The 23,890-nt window shown below is 43.0% G+C and overlaps 1 protein-coding gene across 2 annotated transcripts; it reads right to left on the bottom strand.

Annotated features, from left to right (window-relative positions):
• Positions 1–263: 263 nt before the first annotated feature.
• On the bottom strand, positions 264–23,822 carry LOC147134479 (LIM and SH3 domain protein 1-like). 2 transcript variants are annotated; one of them, XM_086055834.1, is made up of 7 exons: positions 23,392–23,822; positions 14,540–14,634; positions 10,176–10,260; positions 7,376–7,483; positions 4,548–4,650; positions 4,347–4,441; positions 264–3,790 (listed from the first exon to the last, which is right to left on the bottom strand). In XM_086055834.1, the coding sequence occupies exons 1-7, from the start codon at positions 23,458–23,460 to the stop codon at positions 3,617–3,619; spliced, it is 729 nt and encodes a 242-aa protein (XP_085911960.1). In that variant the 5' UTR covers positions 23,461–23,822; the 3' UTR covers positions 264–3,616. The 2 variants fall into 2 exon arrangements, with proteins under 2 accessions (XP_085911960.1, XP_085911959.1); XM_086055833.1 differs by having other exon boundaries at positions 4,347–4,444; positions 23,392–23,813.
• Positions 23,823–23,890: the final 68 nt, after the last annotated feature.

The raw sequence follows: 23,890 nt of genomic DNA, 5'->3' as shown, positions 1-23,890 counted from the left end.
AAAGTGTGAAGTGCTCAAACCAAGCAATATCGACCAATAGCTACTTGAAGTACAAAAGTTATGTAAAAAATTGGAGTAAGAGTCTAACGGTGGCATTCCAGCCCTCACGTGATTTAATGGTGTAAGTGTCATCCTGCTCAGTTCGCAACAAGTTGATGTAGAGCTCCAAAAATATACAACAGGGGCCTAATGTAGCCAGAGGCCCAAAATTTGCCCTAATTGTGTCCTACTGAACACTGCACTGTGAAAAGTGAGCCAAAGAGTCTGAGAAAAATGACTTTTATTGAATCTGCAGAATCCTTAAGTACAGTTTTAAGTGCTGACAGAAGATATCAGGTCCTAACATCTGACAATGTCATGTACTTTTTTTAACGTGTCAATAAGCATATGCTATCTTTATTCCTTTAAAAAAAAAAAAAAAAAAATCATAAAATTATATTTTGAAAAAAAACAAGATGGAGATGCACAAAACTGGTCTGCAAGCTTCCATCTGCAGGATTACGAGATTCCTATTATGGCATGTACATATAAGTGGGAATGACAAGAAGCATGGAATGACGGGTCAGAAGCACAGATGGTGGAGGCTCGGTAGAGGCGAGGACGGGATAACTTGGACTAGAGAGAGCGGAAGAGGGTCCAACCAAAAAAAATGAGTTCAGAGAAACATTTCATTCCGTCCTAATGAGTAATTTCTCAAACACCGTTGAACGTCTAGATTGAGCAAAAAAAAAAAAAAGTCATAACTTATCCCATGATTCCTTCTGTCCCTATTGTAAACATGACTCCAGTCCGAGTGTGTTGTTTGAGAATGACAATAGTTTCAGAGATGACGTAACTAGCTTGACAGACGGATCAAACAACCAATCAAATGCTAACCGACAATCGTTACTCGGAACACATTTTGAGGGCAACAATGGTTGTGCCCGATGGTTAAATGACTGTCAACAATGCCAGACAATTGCTACAATTGCGCTCTAGAACAGCAGTCATTTAAGTCTTAAAAATGTGTTAACATCCTAATTAAAAAAAAATAAAAATCTATTACTCCAGATGACCTCAGTTGCAGTGTGTTGTTTAAGAAAGAATACTTTCTGAGATGAGGTACACAGAATAACAATTGTCATAGTGCTGAGCTAGCTTGACAGACGGATCTAACAACCAATCAAAGGCTAGCTGATGACGTGTCAGCAACAATGTGAATGTCCAAAAATCACCAAAAAAAACCCAAAACAAAACCAGTACGACTTCCATTAATTCTCTGTCGCTGTCGTAAACATGACCTCAGTCCCAGTGCTATTTTGAGAGTGTCAGAATTGTTTCAGAGATGACGCACACAGAGAAATGGTCTTCATAGTGCTACGCTAGCTCGCTGAGCTACCAACCAATCAAATGCATGCTGACACATTTTTTTCCACGTTTTTGGGAACAAAGCTCTTGTAGCCGATAATTCCTACCATCACCTGAGCGAGGCAGTGTTCTCTCTGATGGCATACAAACGTTACATTTAAGTAAAAAATGTGTCTGATGCCTGAATCGACCGATTATTATTTTCTTTCTTTTTTAAAAAAAAATGTTTACAACCTGCAATCACAGTGCATGTTTTGAGAATGGGGAAGTAGTTTTGGAAATGTTCCCAGAAAAGTTGCTGTCATAGTGCTATGCTAAATGCTAGCTGAAAACTTACTGGTTGTAATCGGGAGCATTTTTGGGGACAAAGTTTGCATTAACTGTTGTCGTAGTGCTACACTAGCTTGACAGACCGGCCTGCTAACAAATGAAACGATAGCTGACATGCTTCTAGTTCCCTTAGTTACTAGAAATCCATTTTTGGAGACCAAGTTTATGTTTGTGGTTGTTGTAGTGCTACGCTAACTTGACAGACTAGATGACGCCTTACTAGCTACAAGTAACACATTCCTGGGACAAAGTATTCATACTGTGCAAGCTTGGCGGACAGACTTACTGACCACTGAAATGTTAGCTGAAGCATTACTATAGTAACATTTTTGGGGACAAATTTCATATTGGTTGTTGTTTTATGATAGCCTGACAGCGATTTTACTGATCTACCAACTCGTTAAACGCGAGCTGACTTTGCTGTGCCTGACGCTCAAACAAGTTTCTATGCTGACCTGAAGAAGAAAGTGTGCTCTAAAAACATTCTAAACTAGCGTACGCAAGTCATCAAAGATGTCTGAATTGGACTGATTACAAAATTAGGACCCACACGATTTCTTCGGCCACCGTCATACACACAGTAAAAAAAATCCTGACGCACCATGACGTCTATTATGATACATAATTGTACAAATGTCAACTAGCTATGTCGTGAGAGCAACGCCAGATAACTGCACCCCCAATCAATCACGCCGCATCGTCGGAGATTATTTACACCGAGGAATGGTCGTCGCAACTACCAACCAACCAATCATACGGTAGCTGACAATGTTAGAAGTTTTCGCGCACACCATTGATATTAGCCGTTAGCATTCCGCTCACTCCACCACTGTTTCCTTATCCAACTCCCACAACCTCTTTTTGTTGTTTACATCTTATATAAACTCCTCCACCTTCATAAATTGGTTGCTGGTTTATTCATTTAATACACTTGACAATTTTTCCTGTTCAAAATAAGCATTTTACAATCACAAGAACAAAAAAAGAAGAAAAACAAGCACGAGATAGAAGTGGGTTGGTAAATAAATCAAGGACAAGACATTCATTCACATCTCACAGAAAAATAAAGATTGGAATGTTGTTGAAGCAGCGGACTAAAAGGTTTAAAAAAAGGTGTCACAAATACAGGGTTGTGCTGTGTACGCTAATTTTGTAGTAACAGGAAAGAGGAAAGGACGTCGCATCACAGGAAACAGAAGACAAATGTCTAACATATATATTGTTTGTGTGTGTTGGACGTTCCCCAACTTATCCCTGATCCCTTTTGTGTCTGCCTGACACCAAAACAAATCAAAAAACAAAATGACAACAGCAGAAACTCCGAATTCCAGTTGAACAACATTACCCACAATGCAGCGCGCCACATCGGGCCTGTAAATATATTAAGACTTAAACACTCTGTTAGGACGGACAGCTGGCTGATCCGAGGGTTCAGAGATCAAAGGAATGTACAAGTGTTCCAGCGACTGAGATTAAATTTATCTTCCAGTCTTGCGCAGGAAATGCACGCACACAAATAAACAAAATAACATCTGTGAGCAATGACTCAGAGGGGACTTTTCCAAATATTTTTCCTTGTATTTTACCTCATGTTGCACTGGGGGGAATGTTAAGTGCTATAGCAAGGATGGATCTGACTCCCGCAACGCGACGAAGATGGAGAAGGAAAAGGATGATGAGCGACACCCAAACAGACGAACATCAGCACACACAGACAGGAAAAAGTTAAGACAGAAGGCTTGAGGTTAGCGAGCTGAACAGCGAGAAAGGAACCGGCAAGGGGGGGGGGGGCGGCGGGGGGTACGGGAGGTCAAATCAAGAGAAGCGGCGTTTAAGATGAAATGGCACTGGGCTTTTTTTTTTTTTGTCTTTTTTTTCTTCTTTTTATTCATTTCCCTCCCTTTCTCTACCTCTTCTCTCTTCCTCTTTTCTCTCCCTCTCAGATGGCCTCCACGTAGTTGGCGGGCAGCATCCCTTGCTGGTTGGTGCGCTCCACGCGACCGTACATCCAACCCTCGTCGATCTGCTGCACGTCCACGATCACGTCGCCGTCAATGAAGGAGACCTCGTCTTCGTCGGCGGCGGCGTAGTCGTACACCGCCCGGTACCGCTTCTGTGGACCCAGAAACACTTTATTCAGTCACTGCATGGCATTTAAAGAACATATTTTTTTTCAAGAAAATGTTCCCAGTAGGCCCACTAGTTGAAACACGGCATTCTGATTAATTTTGCGTTTGTGGAATATAAGTTAAGCAGCAAAATGCATTCATTTTAGCCATCTCCGGGTGCGGCCATTTTGTCTTCTGTCGACTGAAAATGAAACTGAAAAATCACAACTGCTCACAACGACCAATCACGGCTGACCTGTTTTCTGAATCTGAGCCGTGATTGGTCATCGTGAGCAGTTGTGATGTCATTTTCAGTCGACAGAATACAAAATGGCCACCCCCCAGAGATGCTAAAAACGAGTGCATTAACACTTATTCCACAAACGCAATATTTATCAGAATGCCCTGTTTCAACTAGTGGGTCTGCATAGAACATATTGTTGAAAAAAAAATGTTTGCGTTGACTTCCGCTTTACGGAAGACTAAGACTCGGAAAGTAGTGCTTTAGCTCGGGTGCCGGGGCATCTTCATGTTGGGTTCAAGGGTGATAGAGGAACGTACCCCAGCGCTTGGAGGCGGTGCGGCGGCCGCCGGGCGCACGGGTTCAGGGGCAGTTTCATAGTGGTAGTTCTGAGATGCGGCCGGCGGCTGGTAAGCTGCTGTTAAAAACGTAATAGTTCGACAAAATAGCCGTTAGGTGTCAAATGAGAGAAGGTTGTGAGACATCAAAATGAATGGCGAGTGGTCTTGTATTTGGACTACCTGAGGCAGGGTTGCCTGGCTGTTGATGCTGAGTCTTGCTCTTCTCGAATTCCTCCTGGAGATGTGGACTCTTGCTCTTCTCAAATTCCTCATGGTACTTGATCTAAAGACACAATGGGAAGAAAAAAAAAAAAAAACGGAATAATTACAGCCAAATTCACCAATTCACTTAATTACTAGTTGAGAACAACCAGAATTTGCAGGCTCCTTTTTGTTTTTTACTTAGGAAAAAAAGCACGGTATTGTTTAAAAACATATAGACAATGAAAAAATGGTTAAATGAAGTGTACTGACTAAAGATGGGGACAAGCTGGGTCATGAGGGACATGACATCGTGAGCGACATCCGGAGCTAAAGTCATGTTGGCCTGCATGTGAGCATCTGAGAGTGAGTTTTGTCCTACAGCAGATCCTTGTGAGTGCGCTCATTTTGCATTTGTGTTTGTCCTGTTCAATAAATGGCTGAAAGTCGATCAATGACTACAGCCGGGAAGCCACATGCTGATCTCTGCGGACTCACACAGCAGTAACATTTCTCAAGTGACTAATTTTCACGAAACCTGTGCAGTTTCATTCACAGGAACAATTCATTTAAAAACAGAATTTGGCAGAATTTGCCTTAATTTACATTATTTGATAAAGATTCCATTTATTATTGCTTTACAGTGATGTTGAATTTGCACCTTCCAATTTGATATTTTTGTCCAGTAGACGTTCATGCTTTGATGAAAAGAAAAAACATCAAGATACTCACCAGTTCCTCAGTACTTGAGCAGTTTTTCCCAAAATAGTTACTCAAGTATTTATTTGGAGAACTGATTACTATTACTTGAGAATATTCTTCCAAAGTAACACGACTCTTATTTGAGTACAATTCGTGGCTACTCGACCAACCTCTAGCAATGATACAAACGCATACAACAGAAACACTGCAGTTCACTATATAACCACCAGGGGTCTCCCACTTGCAGCCGGCAGGGGTGATGGGTGTGGGGACCGCCACTGAGTGCAGTAACACCTCCAACCGCTCACAGGATGTGACATCTCGCCTGGCAGGAAACCTGGCGTGTCATCGCCGAGCAACGGCCGCTGACACTTTGGCACGAGCAGGTGACGTGAGAGGCGGGGAGGGATGGCCGACGACTAGACCAGAAGCTTTTTTCCCCCTGCCTTTTTTTTTGTGCAACGCATCGCTGATGAAACTTGCCTTTCATGAATAGAGGCCTGACTCACAGCAGTGTCAGGTCAAGATTTATGGCCCGGCTCGCAGACGCCATCAAAGGGTCCACTGTGCTTGGCGGTGGCGGCGAGGAGTCCATTTGCAGTGGTGAGGATAGCGAGTCAAATGATGGAGAGAACAATGCTCTCGAGTGCAATATGCAGCTGCAGTGTGTGTGTGTGTTTTTAGGTTTTATTTTTTGAGGAGCCATGTAAACAGATGGCTGGGATTTACAGGAAGTGGCCTGTGCTCCTCAATGGTGGGAAGGGAGGACAATAGAAGAAGCGGGACACAAGATGGCAGAGTTTGTCAAGCTGGGAGTGATTACAAGCAGATGTGGCGCCTCAATCTCAGCTCGTCCCCCTCGCGTGGCTTTTGCGCGACGTGCGATGTACCTTTTGCCTCGGCCGTTAGCCGTCAGCCTCCACTCCTTGACTGTGTCATTACGCGCCGGGAGCCGTGTGCGATTCCCGTGGGAATCGTCGGTGGCGGAACGTGAGATGAGGCGCTCTGTGTGTGTGCGTGTCTCTTTCTACTTGACTGCTCTTATTTGCAGGCTAATTAATGGCTCTTGATGTGGGACACTGAGCAGAAAAAATGTCACTGATGAAAAAGGACTACAGTGAAAGCTCATCATTCACAGTAGTTAGCGACCAAGCCCATACGCAAATAGCAAAGATGTGCAAGGAGTGGACATCCCACCCCTAAAAATGTTTATAATTTCCTATGTCAATAGTTTAAACTAGTCTTTAGTGGGGCACTTACTGGACATGTTTTAAAGCAGACATCTTTGACAAGCTGTATCAGCTTATGTGCCAAAAGCCATCATGACCTTTCTTTGCGTCATCGTGAAAAGTTTAACACCCTGCGTTTCTTGTGCGTCCGTAGGAATTTCAAATACAGTTGAATATGTTTACTTGTGAACAAGTGAAAGGGTGATGGGAGTGACTTTAGCAGATTAGCAAGGCTGAGCTAACGTTCACCCAAGTGCCTACACCCCATAAATGCAACTTCCCCTCAGATTCTCGCATGGCCGCTTCAAACCGCCTTGTCGTAGTCAGTGAGTGCACGTATGACTTGGTTAGAAAGTCGTCAACGTGTAACGAGGAGAAAAGAATGGGAGAAAGAAAAAAAAAAACAAAAAAAAAACAGCCTGACGAGAAAGCCAGCATGTGGACCGGCGGCTTTTTCGCTTGTGTAGCCACTTTAGTGCGCCTCGTTGTAGGGTGTGAGCAAGCACACGGCACGGTGGAAGAAAGCGAGAGGGGAAAGAAAAAGCCTGCCCTGACGATAGCCAATATGATCACTATGGCTTCAGGCTGGCGTGGCTGCTTTAGAGTGCCTCGTTATCATAAATAAATAAATAAATAAATAAAAGTAAAAAAAGGTAGTTGGTTTCCAAGTATCATTTAGTAGACATGCCCATGGTGTTGAAGGGGAAAAGAAAGGCTTGATTTTTCACGATTAAGTCTCATTTTTACAAGTTTGGCAGGGTTGGTAGCAACACTCTTCTATGTTGTATAACATTTATAAGACATTTATTTTCACTTTACAGGGACTTTAATATCAAACACGCCATACGGGGCGAGCCGGGAATCATGGACACTTACGTTGCTGATTTGGTCCTGTGATCTCTTGAGTCTCTGCAGCTCTGGCGTGTCTGTGACCACGGTGAAGGATTTCCCTTTATTCTTTTCAAAATCCTCCTTGTAGAGAACCTAAGCAGTTAAAAAAAAAAATCATTAGTTGGTAGATCAGACGCACAGATTTGGACTGAAATTAATTGCGCAAAGTGACGTGTGCGCTTCAGCAAGACAAATCCAACAACATTACTCATGGCCACTGACCTACATTCTTTGTCAACATTTTGAGCAACTCAGACGAATGGGATGCTTCTCACCTAGCAAATGTATTTGATTTCTATGTTTTTCATGAAACTTTGGGATGAATGGGCTGAAATATTTTGCATACATTCATAAATCAGCGACCAAGTGACAAAGGCTGGGCACAGTGTGTTTTGGCTTCTGTGGTGGCGCTCACTTCCTGTTCCATGGGGGAGCAATGGCCAAAGGTGGTAACCATATATGGGCACGAGGCGAGGTAGTGTAGCGTGTTTGCAGTAATGACTCGGCAGGTTGGGTATCGACTTGTATAGTCGGCACTTTAGGTTGTTGTTTTGTTTTTTTTACTTCATGCATGGCGCGGTCACTTGAATGCGGACAATTCCCTTTCCCATGTCCTACATATGATTTGATTCGTTGTTTACTGAGTGAGTGCATGCCAAGATAAACCATGCAGATTCATTTCCAGTCATCTTTTTGAAAAATGTTTCCTCTTCCAACCACATTGCTGCTTCCCTTCCACGCCCCCTCCTACCGTCCCTTTGTGCATCTTCATTCATATTTCACTGCATATGTATGAATCTCCCCGTCGCCCGGGAGATCTTTCGTCTTCACTCCGTGGATGTTACATTTCCTCTTTCAGCCAGGCTCCTCCCTCCCTTCCTACCGCCCAACACGAATGTCCTGCTGTCTTTCTTCCTCTTTTTCTCTCTCTCCAGCCTCCTCCACCACAATTCACTCTCTCTTTTCTTTATTTCTCTCCCTCGCAAAGTCTCGTAATGAGGTGTGACAGCTTCCATAGCAATAAGGTTCCCATAGCAATGGTGTCAGAGCACATGAGCGTCCTCAAACAAACCGTTTTACTCTGCCAGTTATTCGGCGAACGACAAACGCAACATGACTCACTTTGTTATTTCTGAATAGCTGTTGATGCTTGATTTAAGAATAAATGAAGAAATATTATAATGAGTGAATTTAAAATAGCTGTCATTCTGAAGGAAACTTCATGCGTCTTTTTGGGGTCAATCAACTTCCTGTTTGAGATTTTTCAAGGATATTTATAGTGAAATAACTTCCTGTTGCCTGTGGTGCATCATGGAATTGTCCTGTGCTGATAGAGGCTTGATTCTTTGCTTCAACATTGCAGTGATTTATGTGTTTGGGCAGCTCGGTAGCCAAGTGTTAGTTGTGTAACAGATTTGAGGTTTGGGGTTTGAATATCGTGAGAGTTTGCATGCTCTACACTTGCTGGCATGGATTTTCTTGCAGACAACATTGTCCATAGGTGTGAATATGAGTGCGAATGCTTGTTCGTCTTTAAAGCGGAAGTCAGCCCAAACATATTTTTTTGAATATGTTCCTAGCAGGCCCACGAGTTGAAACAGGGCATTCTGATTCATTTTTTTTCTTTGTGGAACATAAGTTAAGCAGCAAAATGCACTTGTTTTCAGCCATCTCTGGGGGCGGCCATTTTGTCTTCTGTCAACTGAAAATGACATCACGAATGCTCACAACGACCAATCACGGCTCAGATTCTGAAAACTGGTCAGCCGTGATTGGTCGTTGTGAGCAGTTGTGATGTCATTTTTAGTCGACGGAAGACAAAATGGCCCCCAGAGATGGCTAAAAACGAGTGGATTAACACTTATTCCACAAACGCAATATTTATCGCAATGCCATGTTTCAACTAGTGGGCTTGCATAGAACATATTCTTGAAAAAAAAATGTTTACGTTGACTTCCCCTTTAAGGATGTTTGGCATAATGGAACATTTCTCAAAACGCTGCATAGAATGGTGTGATACATGCAATTAAATCTGAATCCAAAACCTAATAAAAAGGATAATAGAAGAGTAGTAACTGGTATTTTTACAGGTTGCCAAGTGCACGCCAATGTCAGTGATAGGTCCCTAAACCCCGACAAATAGTGAGGGTTCACTGTATGCTTGTTGGTGTGCATAGAGTGCAATGAGGATGGCATGAATAAAAACACCATCTGTCACTCAGCCCGCCAGCTATTGTGCTCTTCACCCCAATACTCCAAATCCCCCCACTAACATGCAATGTAATCTGTAGCGTGTGACACACGCTCGAATGAAACAAACACAAATAAAAACACTTTGTTTAAAAGAGCCTTTCGATTTTATATGTTCAGTAGGCGGCCAAGAATTTACTGGGCCAGTCCAACTCCCTTTTGGAGCCATTTTATATCACAACACATGACCCGGTTAAGATGGATATTTCGGTCGAAATGGAAACATTGTTCGGGGTATCGCTGTTAAAACGGCAAGATGTGATTTCTCGGTTCAAACGAGTGTACGTAAGCTGTGCAAATAATGGCCGCTGCTGACTAATCCACCAAGCCCGCTGTAGCGTTAGTTGAATGCGACACGATGTTGGCGCCAGGAATCCGTTTCAAAGACTGCAGTGGCCCTCAGCACACTGATCGTAGAGTGGTCCTTTGAGGGTTAACTCAAGTGGGGCTTCTAACTTTAACTGCGTGTGTATGAATGCACCGCTTGTGTATGTGTGTGTGTGTTCTCCACAATTGGAGTCGGACTTGGCCTCACCTGGCTCTGCATCTTGCTCTGCTGTTTGAGACGGATGTTCTCTGGAGTGTCAGCCACGCAGGTGAAGTTTGCCCTGGGGTAGTGTCTGCAAAACACACACACACACACACACACACACCAAATGGCGATGAGCTCCGACAACATGCATTCAACACCTCAATGGCGAGCAGTCTGTGGGCCCCCCGAAACTGCGGGGCATTTGTTATTCACAGTGGTCCTAAAGTTGAGTTAGGAGCCCCCGAAGACCAAAGGCATGTGAGCGTAGCGCACAATGTGGCGTCAGGGGAGCAAAGGTAGCCATATTGAGAGGAAGTGAGGCTTCTGTGCGTGTGTGTTTGGGGTAATGGGAGCCTCAAGGTTGCAGTCTTCTGGGCGAGAGCCATAGCAGGTGGAAAAAAACACAGGGAACACAGAAACAGGCACATATTCATGGGGGATGTAGCAGGAAGAGGAACAGCATGTGACAAGACTTTGAATGACTTTTTTGAAAGACTTTGACAAGACTATGAATGGATCCTGGGTTTTAAAAGCTTCTTTGCTACCTCATGATTCAGGGGGAAATGAAACAGAAAAAAAACAAAAAAAAACATGACGCATTGAAGAATTGAATGATGCTAGCAAGGAACACTAATGGAAGATATTCGGGATAATGTCTCCTGTAGTTCTCAGTTGGCAGTATTTTAGCCAAAAGGAGACCGGGGGAGCGAGAAAACTGACAGAAGCGGTGGGGGGGCCATAAGGTGTAATTTGTGGTCATCAAAAGAAGGCAAAATGACAGTTCAGTGAAATTTTGTGTACATATGGCGATTGGCCAACGCAAATTGAACTGACTACAACTCCCAGAATGCCTCAGGGTTTTTTGGGCGACCTGAAACAATATGGTCTCACTGACTGCGGGTAGCCCATTTAAGCCGCTTGTTTACAGTTTACAGAAGGATTGAGTTCATCTTTTAACAGAAAGAGCTCTAAAATAGAAAACATACATGAGTGAGCCGGAGACATTGGCATTTAAAAATCCCCCTAGCGCTAGATGGCAAAAAGCATCCATCCAAAAGGCTGAAAATGACAGATGCCGAGCGCTTGTGTTGCTGAATTCTGAGTGATGGATATATTTAAGACAGGGGTGAGCAGACTATGGACCATGGGCTACATGCATTAAATCTGGCCCAATGAAGATTTACACCATGCGTCTTGAGATATTCTAATAAAAATATGAACTAAATATGGTCAATGAAATCAAATGTAGCCCTTGAACAAACGTTTGGCCTCCCCTGACTTACCTCAATGAAAAGGTAAATTAAGAGGCACCGTTTTTTTTTTTTGTTGGATGCACAGATTTGGTTTGGTTATTTGTGTTTGGCGGTGTGTGTGTGTGCTGTAGACGCCGCAAGCATGAATCAGCACACTGACTAAAAAGCGCCACTTGGGTTAAGCAGCATGAGTAAGTGCGGCCTAACCCGGTGGCTCTGGACAACTTTTCCTGTCATCGCTGATGTGTCTTTGGCAATTGGCCTTGAACTAAAAGGGCCATTCAACTGATACACGCTCACAAAAAAATCGAGACGCTGAAAAAAAATGTGTGTGTGTGTAGTCAACCATGTGCACGTTATGGTGCAGGTGAGTCACAAGAGCGTTCATTTGTCGGTCAGATTGCGCAAGCTAATGATGACTCACATTTGACTGGGTGGCACATGCACAAATGGCGAGCGCTAAAGGGGGGTGGGTATCGTGGTTAAAGGTTGCGTGTGTGTTGAGGTGGCTAAGCTAGGCACACATGGGCACACGCAAACACATGCTGCTGGAGATGTTAACATACATGGACCAGGAGACGCAGATTTCAACTGAAGGCCTGGAAAAAGCAACGGGGAACAGTTTAAGGATATCCCACCCCAGTTAAGATAGTATCTCGAATCTGTGTGCCTGCACCTCGCTTAAGCAGCAGTAGACAAGAGGGGTAGAAATCCCTCTTCAGTGGAAGGATCGATGGTACAGATGTTTACGCTCAAGAGGACTGTTTTAAACAAATTGGAAGAGGCCAAATAAACACGCTGTGAAGGGTCTGGCTCCTGCTGGCGCCAGACAACACAAATGGAAGACAACGGAAGTAACTGTAAAAGGAGAAGCCAGACAAAAAAAAAAAAAAAAAAAAAAAAAAAAAATGTCCGCGCTGGAACAGGTGTAACTGTATCAGTCTTCACAGAGTTTGACTGACAGGTGGTATAATAGAAGAAAACAATGCGTTTGCAGGAAAAAAAAAAGGTTGATAACCTGAGGCAGGTCATACAATGGCCTCTACCATGTCAACATGCAGGGCGAGGAAAAACGTCAACTCTAATAGTAAGCAGCTACGCAGTAAGATGCATTGATTGAGATGCGCAATAATTAGTAATCAAACTTAATCGTAGCCCTCTGAATTGCAATAGGGTCAAATCAGCGAGCGAGTTTCCCACCCTTTGTCCCATTCTCGGCGAAGAGTTGTAGAATTCCGTCAAGTGGCCCATAAATAATAAACCGTGAACAAAAAAATGTTCATAACAGTAATAAAGAGAACATTTTATTGCGCTGCAGTAGCAGAAAGCACATGGAATACCACTGAGCTGCTCCAGTGTGCCTGCGCCTGTGCCAATGTATTTGCATCAGGCACACCAGCAGACGTGAGCGCAAATGAACGGCGTCATTGTTAGCGCCATTAGCAACATCTGTGCCGCGCCTGTGCGACAGCAGTCCAAACACGCGCGAGACTGTTACAAGCTTCGTCATGCGAGGATGTGAGCATAGACGCTGACATTGTGCCGGGGTACTACTGACTTTTGACTGGCGTTTTATGACAAACCACATGAACTAGGAAGCTATGAGCTACCCAGCAGGCGGCCTATTTACAAACCGTCTTTTGTTTGTTTAGCTCCTTGTCATGGTCCGTTCAGTTCCACAAACCACACGGTCCATTTTTGAAGATAATTCCTGAAAACGTGCAAAGACAGAACTACAGGTATATAGTCCTCAATTGAAATATAGCGTGAAACTGGTTTCACTTTTCCTGATTTTTGGTGCCTGGCTAAGTTGGTGCTTGAGCACCGGGCATGAGTCTTAAAGCGGAAGTCAACCCAAACATATATTTTTTTCAAGAATAGGCCTGAAAATGACATCATGATTGCTCACAACGACCAATCACGACTGACCTGTTTTCTGAATCTGAGGCATGATTGGTTGTTGTGAGCAGTTGTGATGTCATTTTCAGTCGACAGAAGAAAAAAAGGCCACCCCCAAGGATGGCTAAAAACGAGTGCATTTTGCTGCTTAACTTATATTCCACAAACACAAAATGAATCAGAATGCCGTGTTTCAACTAGTGGGCCTGCTGGGAACATATTCTTGAAAAAAAAATGTTTGGGTTGACTTGCGCTTTACAAGTGGCCGTGGAGCTTCGCCCCGCCGAACTGCCGGGTTACGTGAAGAAAAAAAGGTCTGAGTGCAGAATTAGGCAACTGTTATGAAATGCACTACATAAATAAAGTTGTATTGTACAACTAAAGAACGGCATCCTCGGCAACCTATTCTGGGAAAAAAGCAGGTAAAAATAGATTTACTTTGTTGTTTAATTTCACACTTTGATGTACTCCAGAGACCCAAGCACTTGTTTACACACATTAAAACATCAAGTTTGCGTCATTTTCACTTTAAATCATTTCATAAATCCTCCCAAACAACCACAGATTTGTCATAAGGCACAAATGCTTACAAGGGAAAAGTCGGACAACCAGCAGCCAAAAATTAATGTCCTCACACAGGAAAATAAATTATCAAGCTGAAAGAGGAAATAAGGAAGTTGTTCAATTTAAGCCCTGGCGCAAAAAAAAATCCATGCCAAATCTTATAATAACGGCTGATTAGCTCGCGTTGTACCGCAGATTCCACAAAAGTAGAGCGACGGTATCGCAACATCTTAATTCACTGATTCGCTGGCCGCATAAGGACTATTGGATAAAATAAATCACATGCACAGAGAGACGAACAACATCAATCTGAGGGGAGATTCCACAGATTCCACATGGGGGATTTAGTGTGTTGCAGCATGAGTGAACAAGCTAGTTAGCGCCGTGTCCTCCTGTGTCACTTGAGAGGAACTTTAGGAATTTCCTTTGTTGATTTCCCCCCCCCAACCCACCAAACCCGTCCACTCCGTTCACCGGGGAGGGAGGCACTTTCCCACACCACATATTACAGGACTTTTTTCTGTCAGGGAGGGAGTGATAGCAAGCAGAGTCCCGGACAAACAAGGGGGGAGGGAAAGAGGGGCCTACGTTGGGTAACAACATGCACAAACACATTTGAACACGACGCATTGACGACTGAAGACAACTTACGCGTTGCAGTATGGTCTCTTTGCAAAACCTTTGTAATTCTTCATGTTTAGAGACATATTGCAGGTCTCGCAGCGGAAGCATCTCGAATGCCAGTACTGTAGGGGAGACAAACAAACATCAAGTCAATAAATCGGGAAACGTTTCCAAAGAGGACAGGAGACAGAAAGCTAATTGTAGACAAGAGTTCACAGGATGGTTATGCAGACAAAGAAAGAGAGAAAATGTCAAACTATTTGCAAGCAAATTGCATGGTGGCTGTTTATAGTCACGTAGGGAAGGGCTGGCTGCTCTCAAAGCAACACAAATATGTGCCTCATATGTATATTTATCCTTCTAAACTTGACACACTGCTCAGATTAGGATTGTGAGCGCAAAGTATCTGCCAGGTCGCTGCTAATTAAAATCTTCCACCACGCTTGAGCTGCCCTACAAATTCATATCAAAATGGCGGCCGCGACAGCATTACGGGGCGTAAACATTTCAATATACAGGGTGTTTCAAAGGTCTCTCACTTTGTTGGCTAATACCTCAATAACTGCTGACAACCAAATGTATATTCTCTGAAAACAATTGATCTTCATTTTTGCAGCAAATTTGAAATCAACAATCCCAGAAATGTTAAGCATGCGCGCACTTGGTTACACGGCATGCAAACGGTTGTTGATGAGATATGAAGCCCTCGACTACGTCTTCTGATTTTCGGTTTTATCTTGCTACCCTTATGAATGTTTGTAAAGTTACAGATTTATGAAACACCCTGTAGAACAATGTAGACTTACTATAAAATTTATGAAACACCCTGCAGAACAATGTAGACTTACTATAAAATTAATTAATTAAAATTAATTCTCCAAATCTGATTATCTGACACCGCCATCGAAGCTTGAGCCAATCGTCCTTACTTTGTTTTAATAAACAAGTGCTAATACCCTTGAGTACGATGACGCAAGCTGGTCAAACTCTGGTGTAAAAAAAATAGCCAACTACAAATTACGAGTTCAATCTAAAATAAGATATTGCCTAGATTCTACTGCAACGGTAGTTCAAATAAAATCAAGTCAGACGAGTTTATATTTATTAACTCATTCACTGCCATCGACGAATTGACTTGTCTTTTCACAGTGCAGCCATTCAATCCCAGGAATTTATCTTTTTTTCAAATTTTTTTCAAACGTTAGCGTAAAAGAGGGTCTGAAAATGTCTGGCAGTGAATACGTTAATATAAGGCACAGTTTTGTGATTTTTTTTTTTTTTTCTGGCCAAAGTATGTGTGAAGGGGGGAGCCTTTTTCATACTTGGTTTGACAGTGTCACGCCTCGCAGTCGTGCGTTTCGCTCTCGACAGGCCTTATGGGTTGATGCCAGGAACCCGTCCCTCCCGCTCACCACCCAAGCCAACCTCTCTCCGCCCTTTTCCCTTTCTCCCCTGGCACTGAGCCCGGTCTTCAGACTGTGTGGGGTGGGGGGGGGGGTATGAGCGGCATGGATGACAGGGAGAAATGGCGAGGGATACATGGAGGGGAAAAGAGCAAGAGGAAGGGAGGGTCGACCAAGGAAGGAGAGAGAGAGGAGGCCAGGAAAGGAGCGACATTGTGGTTATCGTCAAGGGAAGGAAGGGTGGAGGAGGATGAGTGCAAGGAGAGGACGGAGGAGAGAAGGAACGGTAAGACCCTCTTGCTCATTATCTCCTCACAAAGCAAGAAATGCTTCAGAGATTCTGAATGGCTAGCATGGAGGACACAAGGTCCAAATCAACTTCTACCTCATGTAGTACACTGCACAGCTGGCAATAAATCAAGCTACTGCAGAGTTGTAAAAAGTCAGGAGAGTGACAAAACACACAGCAGTCGCCCTTGGTTGCGTTGAATGACCGCAACTGGGGTTCGGGGCTGCTTTGAGGAGCAGCTTCTTCACATCTGGACGTAGCGGACCACCAGGAGCGCCGAAAGCGGGCCGAGTGGCGCGTGTTTTGTTTCATTGTTGTGGATGGCAAAGACTTTTTGGGATGTACAGGAAGTCTCAACTTCCTGCACTTCCTGCTGCCACGTGTGCATTCACACCATTTTTGTCATCGGTGTAACAACGGATGGGGCTTTCTACTCTGTTCCTGGGCCATTGGAACCTCAAGATGAAATATGAAAGACATTTGAGCAAACGTATATATATATATATATATATTTAAATATATATCAAATAAAGCCTAGCAACCAATCGAATTTTTTTTAAATTGCAGCCCTTGCGATTTCAAAATGGCATTTGACTACGTTATGATGTTGATTTGAATTGGAATAATTGTTCAACCCAAATAAAAAAATTTATGTAATGTGAATTTGAGTGAGCTTACTTCGTGTAACTTCCTGTGTATATTTTTCTCTTCGTTAACACCCCTTGTTGAGGCTATGTTTTTTTTTTTTGGGGGGGGGGGGGGGGGTCAACAAAAGGAACAAAAAGCCAAAGAAAAACCAAAACAAACCAAATCCTGGTACGATTTGTGAACCTGTGGTGGTTTGACCTGGATGATGTTAAGTGACTATAAAGGCATTTTGTTTTTCATGAAAATGTCAGCCAAATGTATTGCTCTTTGGCCGTTCACCTTCAGATGTTCCACTGTATTATGCATTTGTGTTGTCCATCCATTTTCACAACGCACGAGCTGTGGACAAATTAGATGCATGTTTCTGGAATGTGAGAGGAAGCTGGTGTACAGTACTGGGGGGAAAAATAAACACTGAAAAGGGAACTGAGATTCAAAACCAGAACCTTTTCAAAGTGAGGCTGATGTGCTACACCACCGTATTACCCCAAATGGTAGTATTACATTAATATATGAGTCCTAGCACGTAGATACACTTTAATGGAAAACCATCCTCTGAGCTGAGCTTGAACTTTGGATCTTACCAAGAACAAACGCAGTCCTTGCTTGTACTATTCTGCTGATGTTAATTATTTGTTCAGTGCCACACACAACCTGCTGATCCACATTCCACCAAGACGAACCTCGTCCACCTGCTGATGTGACACGCTGCTGACTTACTTCCTCTTGCCACACGGACCGCAAGCCGCGCACACACATTGCGCTAATGGTTTATTGTCGCTGAAGCACAACCTCAACTTGAAATGCTACTCTGCACATAGTTAACCTTACTTTTTGTTGTTGTTGTAATAGCCACAAAGCTATTCATTTCAACACACCACGGCGGGAGAGGTCAGTGCCGTGTTAAAATTTCACACCCTGGTCCTGGCATTGCAGTATATCATTTGACGCAGGCAGCGCCATGCGGTACTGATGAGACCTCGGAAGGTGGAAAACAACCCACCTGTTATGCCTGGGACAATATCAGCAAAGTGTTTAACATCTAAAGTTGTCCCAATCTAATCACATGATCAGAAATCAGGGACAAATAAAAATTTCTGCAAAATTGCTTAGGAATGGACTCACGTTTATACACCCCCCCCCCCCCCCCACTTTGTATCATTCTACGTACATTAAATACATCAAAGTTGCCGCTTTGTAGTTTACAAGTACACAGCCGTTCCAATTACAAAGTGTCTTGCATTGGTAGGAAGTACGTTCTTAGGAAGACCGTATTTGCCAAGTTCATGAGACCTTATTTTGCGTTCTTGTATTGAGAAACAGCTAATGACTTATAAGCCATATATATAAACACATTGCGTTAGGCTACCATCCATCCATCCATGAGCCAAATCGCTTATCCTCACGAGGGTTGCTTTATATGAATTATAGAAATTTCACCTCAGTGCCACCACTGACAGTAACTCAGAGGTGAAAACGCAAAAATGCTGGCTTTGACAACAGTGTGAAATAGACGAAACGAAACCTATTTGATAATGTCAGTCGCCACACAGACGGGGTGTAAAAATGTCAGCTTTCACAGGGAGTGTGAAATGGGTTTAAGATTATATTGTTCTCCCCACACTATAAAGCCAAGTGACTAACGCCTAGATTATGCACCGGCATCACACACTCCCTTCATTGTGTTCATTCGTCTTCAAACAAAACGAGGCAAAACAAGTGTTGCCTCAGTCTAGAAGCGGCTGCCATTTTGTATTTGAACGACAAAAAAAAAAAAAAAAAAAGATCAGCCTAGTAGATCAAATAGTTACGATAGCACAACCATCTTATCTTGAGCGTTTGGTTTACGGGAGACGTGACCTGGCAGTGAGAAGGAAAAATGAGGACACTGCGGAGCTGGAGCCCTAGAAACAGCCATTTAAAAAAAATAAATAAAAAAAAAAGACGACTGTCTCCCTGCGTCTTCATGGCTCAAGGGTACACGCGTGTGTATGAATAGAGATTACATGCGTGTTACACTGTATGTAGGTTATATGTGTCCACTCATGAGCAAACATGCTCGGTCAGGCTCACGGGAATAGCATAGGGGGTGAGACCAGTCATGTAATAACCCGCACAATAATAACTAACCTGGAACCTTGAGGGACACCAAACTGGATTTCTCTTTTGGATCATATTTTTTATTCTATAAAATCCAAGACTTTTTAAAACCTAAATGTTTATGACCCGAATTTAAAGTGGAAGCCAACCCAAACATTTGTTTTCAAGAATATGTTCTATGCAGGCCCACTATTTGATTTTTGCGGAATATGAGGCAGCAAAATCCAACCGTTTTTAGCCATCTCTGGGGGCGGCCATTTTGTCAATTCTGTCGACTGAAAATGACATCATTTATCAGAATTATTTCTTATAAAGTAGGACTTTTACTTGTTTTTCTTGTCAGCTGGTTGAACTAATTTAAACATAAATGTGGCCTTTGTAAGCGCTGTGAACAACAGATTAGTACGAACTGTTTTAGAGGGCCACGCCTGAAAGAACATCCACCCGACACAAAACACTGTACGTCTGGCCCTTGCCACTAACACGTGAGCATGTCGCTAAAATGAATAACTGAGCCGCCGCCAGTAATGTTTGAAGACACACTCAGCTCATAAATGTGCTTAGCATGCATATAACGTTTCAGAGCTTTTAAGGACACACACACACATGAGGTGAGTTAGCTCATAGAGTGGGAAGGGTGGTTTTGAGGCAATCTAAATATATATTCCACTTACAAAGGAAAGCACCTATGAAACCCAAGCACTAGCCAGACCTGCTTCCTGGTTCTGATGTGGAAGTGGGATCATACATTGACTCAGGTGACTGTCACACGCTGCTGCTGCTAAATATTCTGACGCTTCTTTGAGCGTCTGGAAGATCCAAATCAGTTCAAAGCTACCATTTTCAAACTGTTGCTCGTCTCACTGCTCTCTATAAATGGCATTGACGTGGAAATGGGGGGTACAAAGACTACCTTTCTTGGAGGTGGTATCACAGCCGTAATGGGCGAGATGACGATTGCGCGCATGGGCTGTCATGACATTGGTGTGATGCTAAACACCTGATAATTATTTCACTGCATGTAAAAGCCTCATATTTCTATCTTTGTTCCTGATGTCGCGTTGGAATGAGGGAATGAATGAATGAATGAACTGATGCTGGCAAAAAATGTCATCTGATCATTCAATTGTGGGATGCTGTATTGGTGCGTGAAATAACACACCGTACCCCCAAACAGCCAAAACTACATTGGATCCCTCTATAATTTAGAAACTCTGAGTGCCCACTGAGTTGTATTCAATGAGGCAAAATAAAGCTCATTATTTAATTCGTATTTTGCAATACTTTTCCAGATTTCTCAATTCGTTTGCTTTGTAATAAAATGTAGAGTCTTTGGAAACATGGTACTGTGTGGAAAAGAATATTCTATTCACTGGCATGTACCGATTCAAAATACCTAATCCTTCACAAATCTGCCTTGCAGTAAATGGTTGACTACGGGGCAATTATGAGGAAAACCGCTGCCTTACTTCCATTTACCAGAAAACCCCTGCTCAGACACAAACAAGTCTCAGATTTACAAATGGACAGTAACTATTACTACCAACAGCAAGGCGAGGAAAGGAAGAGTTCCTGCCTTTTGGCATGCATACCCCTGGCAGCACAGCTTCTGCTGGGCTAGACAGGAATGCAGCTGTCACACAAGCAATCCTTTGTGGGGACTGGAGCATAGATGCAAGGAAGGAGGATGTCAGGTAAATGCTTTTTTTTTTTTTTTTCTAAGTGGCCGGAAATAGCAACATAGCAGCAGCAGCAGCAACAGTCAACTAGTCCTGAGCTGACCCTAATATACAAGCACCACTGATAACAGGAGAAAAACTGAAGGCCAGTTTGTGCAGAGTGCCGCTGTGAAATCGAAGTGAGAGAAGCGAGCATGGCAGGCTTCTGACAGCGCATGTTTCATGGGAGGGTCCATCTGCCGGTATGTGCTCCACCTCTGGCCAGATTCCACGGCACAGCCTAGGAGCATGCACGACTATTTGTATTGTAGTGAGGGAAAACAGACAAAACATCCCTATCTGATACATTTTGGAAAATCTTAGTCATAGTGCATTATTCTGGGACACACCTGAGTTGAAATGGAAACAGTCAACAATGTTTTATAGTGGCAGGAAAATGTGGAGGTTGACAAGTATGGGACCAAGGATTGAACCTTGAGGGACGCCACAGTAGTTTTCATCACATGACTTTAACTGTGATTTGTAAAATAGTTATACAGCCCAGAAGTGTCTGGAGATTGAAGGAAGCCAAATTGATAACATTTAAGATCTTAATTTCAGGATTTGGTACTTTTTTAAGACCTGTTTATGGCTGAACACTTAAATTTAGGCCCTATTTTCAAGGCATATAATTTTGATTTATATAAATATAAAACGAGGGGTTACTTTTTAAGACTTGGCGTTTAGACAAATTTGATTTACCAGGCCTACAATGTTTTTTTTAACATATTTGAAGACTTCTAAGAATTTAAGATTTTTAAAAACATTAACCACTTTCAAGGTTTAAATTTTTAGGACCTGAATGCAAGAACCTAAATGTAAACCTTTTAAAGCCCAAAATTTAATTTTATTTATTGTCATCCGCCTAATGTAAACACATGAGGTAATATTTTCTACAGATATAGTCGGTCAATATTTGACTTTGTTCATAAGGAACAAAGTCAAATATTGATTAATTATGTCTGCCTGAAGGCTGATTGGACACATTTGTAAATGAATGTGGCATTTGTAAGACCTTTGGACGCAGAATTATGGCTAATTAACTTTGAAAAGCCAAAACTCAGACCGCCCACTACCTTTAAAGGCAAATGTGGACAGCATAATAAGTACAGTATGCAATGGATGTAAAAAGATGCATACAGCTCATGTTAATGGAGATAGATGGAACAAAGAAGTGTCCATTGAGAGGGATTGATTTTCAACAGCAATTCAGTCGTCCATTAGACAAATCATCCACTTGGCCTCCAGCTCTGTTGCAAGAAGCAGACCACACCCACATCTGGAGTTGCAGCATGCATGCTCTGGCTTGTGTGGGGCCACAAATTATGCACAAGTCAACACCCTTCTAGGAAAAGAAAATACAATAATCTCCAATATGTAAAAACATGCACTACCCAGGATCGTGTGCTTATTGTTCCTCAGACTGATGCTACGGTGGGCTATAAAATTGATGAGATTTTCCACCTGAATATGAGATTATGTCTCCTTCTTGGTAATGACAGTGTATCTCAAATTAATCATTCCTTACTGTGGGATTAAGGAGAGGAGGAATTGTGATAAATTCCAGGTTGGGCACCAAAAGTCCCACCGATGCCAATGAGGCAGAAATTGGCAGGAAATGACCATCGAAAGCGAGTCCATTGGACTTTAAAACTATAGTGTAATGTTTTTAATGTACAAGTATATTAACATAAAGGCATTCTTATCTTATTTTACATGAGTAATAATTTATAGAGAACAAGGGGTAGGACTAAATAAATTCAGATACTTCCCACTCACATTGGACATGTAAACTAAACTCTATAGATGATCTTTTCATTGTATATCTTCCTTATTGTTTACATATTCAATAACGTGATCAATAATCGGTTGCTATCATCTTGTGTGTTGTCTCCCCCGTAAAGATGCCAAACAGGTTTTATAACAAGAAAAAGATCATTAAAAAAAAAAGACAAATACAGTAGACGTGCCAAAATCTGTCACTTTCGACAAAAGTACAATATCCTTCACTCTGTACACATGCACTGGCTACTGATCCCGCAGTGCTTGTTGTTTTTCCGCACACTGATACACCACTGGGCTCCACAATTGATGAGATAATCCACCTGAGTGAGATTAAACCCCTTGAATGGGATTGAAAGCGAATCTCAACAAACTAATCATCTGCGGGATTAACCAGGGGAGGGAGTGTGACACGTCCCACACTGGACCCCAAAAGGCCAGCCGATGTCAGAAGGGAAGCCCCTGGGAGGAAATTACCACATTGTAGCTGTTCGACCATGAATAAAATTGCGTAAAACTAGAAGTGAGCGCGCAAATTGGCATTTAGAGCGGTGACGTAAGGTTTTCGAAAGTCGCTATCAAGGTGCAGGCCCCAGCCAGGCTCGCGCTGGTGTGCTGTCTGCCACATTTCGATGGCGAACAGATTTAAAAACAAACAAGAACGAGAAAAATATGAAGTCACACTTTGGCAACCGTATTCGAAATGGAGATATCAAGCCATATGTTTACCATGGGTAGCCGTTAGCTCGTCGTGCATGCCATACCTGTGTGTCCCCTTTAGGGTTCTAGCTACTCGATTCATTCACAAAAAAAAAAAAAAAAAATCCGCAAGGTGTCTCCCTTCAGAACTCCAAAACCCCCAAGACAAAATAAATAGCGAGTGAACCCTTTTATATATAAACACGAAAATGACCATTAAAAAGATTCCGGTACGCTTACCTTGTCCAGACAATTGATTTTTTCCGTGGGGTAGACGACGAGATTACATCTGCTACACAGCGGATTCATGTTGGAGGAATGCTCGTCTTTAGCTAAGCTAGCACAGGAACCGACGACGAAACGAGCCCTTTTCTGTCTTCTCCTTCCTCGCTTCTCTCTCTTTGAGATTTGTTCGCCTCCCAAACGGACACCGGAGGAACGGAGCGTTAAATGTTCGAAGGCGGTGGGTCCGCAGCTGTTATTGTCGTCGTTGTGTAGCCGCACAGCTGGCTGTCAGTAGTCCACACTGGGTGCGAGAAGCAGCAGCCGACGCGGAAAGCGCGCCCCCGACGCCTCCTCTTCCTTCCCCGCCGCCCCTCCCGGCGCGCGCGCTCCCGTTTCCAGAAGCGTGGGAGGCTCTCCTCCGATTAAAAAAAAATCGTCACAGATTAAGCACGACACGTCACATTACGCACTTTGACGACTTTGAATTCAAGTTCTTGTTTTTTTTTTTTTAGAC

Source organism: Filicampus tigris, chromosome 16 (genome assembly GCF_054856515.1).
Source record: "Filicampus tigris isolate MCC_2025a chromosome 16, RoL_Ftig_1.0, whole genome shotgun sequence".
In the NCBI taxonomy this organism is placed as follows: Eukaryota; Metazoa; Chordata; class Actinopteri; order Syngnathiformes; family Syngnathidae; genus Filicampus; species Filicampus tigris.
This window is presented reverse-complemented; position numbering and strand designations above follow the sequence as displayed.

What these genes read in the sequence shown, in the direction of transcription:
- LOC147134479 (XM_086055833.1), bottom strand. Translation starts at nt 23,460, where the DNA reads ATGAATCCGCTGTGTAGCAGATGTAATCTCGTCGTCTACCCCACGGAA. An exon ending in CACAGGACCAAATCAGCAAC is followed by an intron (nt 4,651 to 7,375) that starts GTAAGTGTCCAT and finishes TTGTGTCTTTAG; the next exon opens with ATCAAGTACCATGAGGAATT. An exon ending in GCCAGGCAACCCTGCCTCAG is followed by an intron (nt 4,445 to 4,547) that starts GTAGTCCAAATA and finishes CGTTTTTAACAG; the next exon opens with CAGCTTACCAGCCGCCGGCC.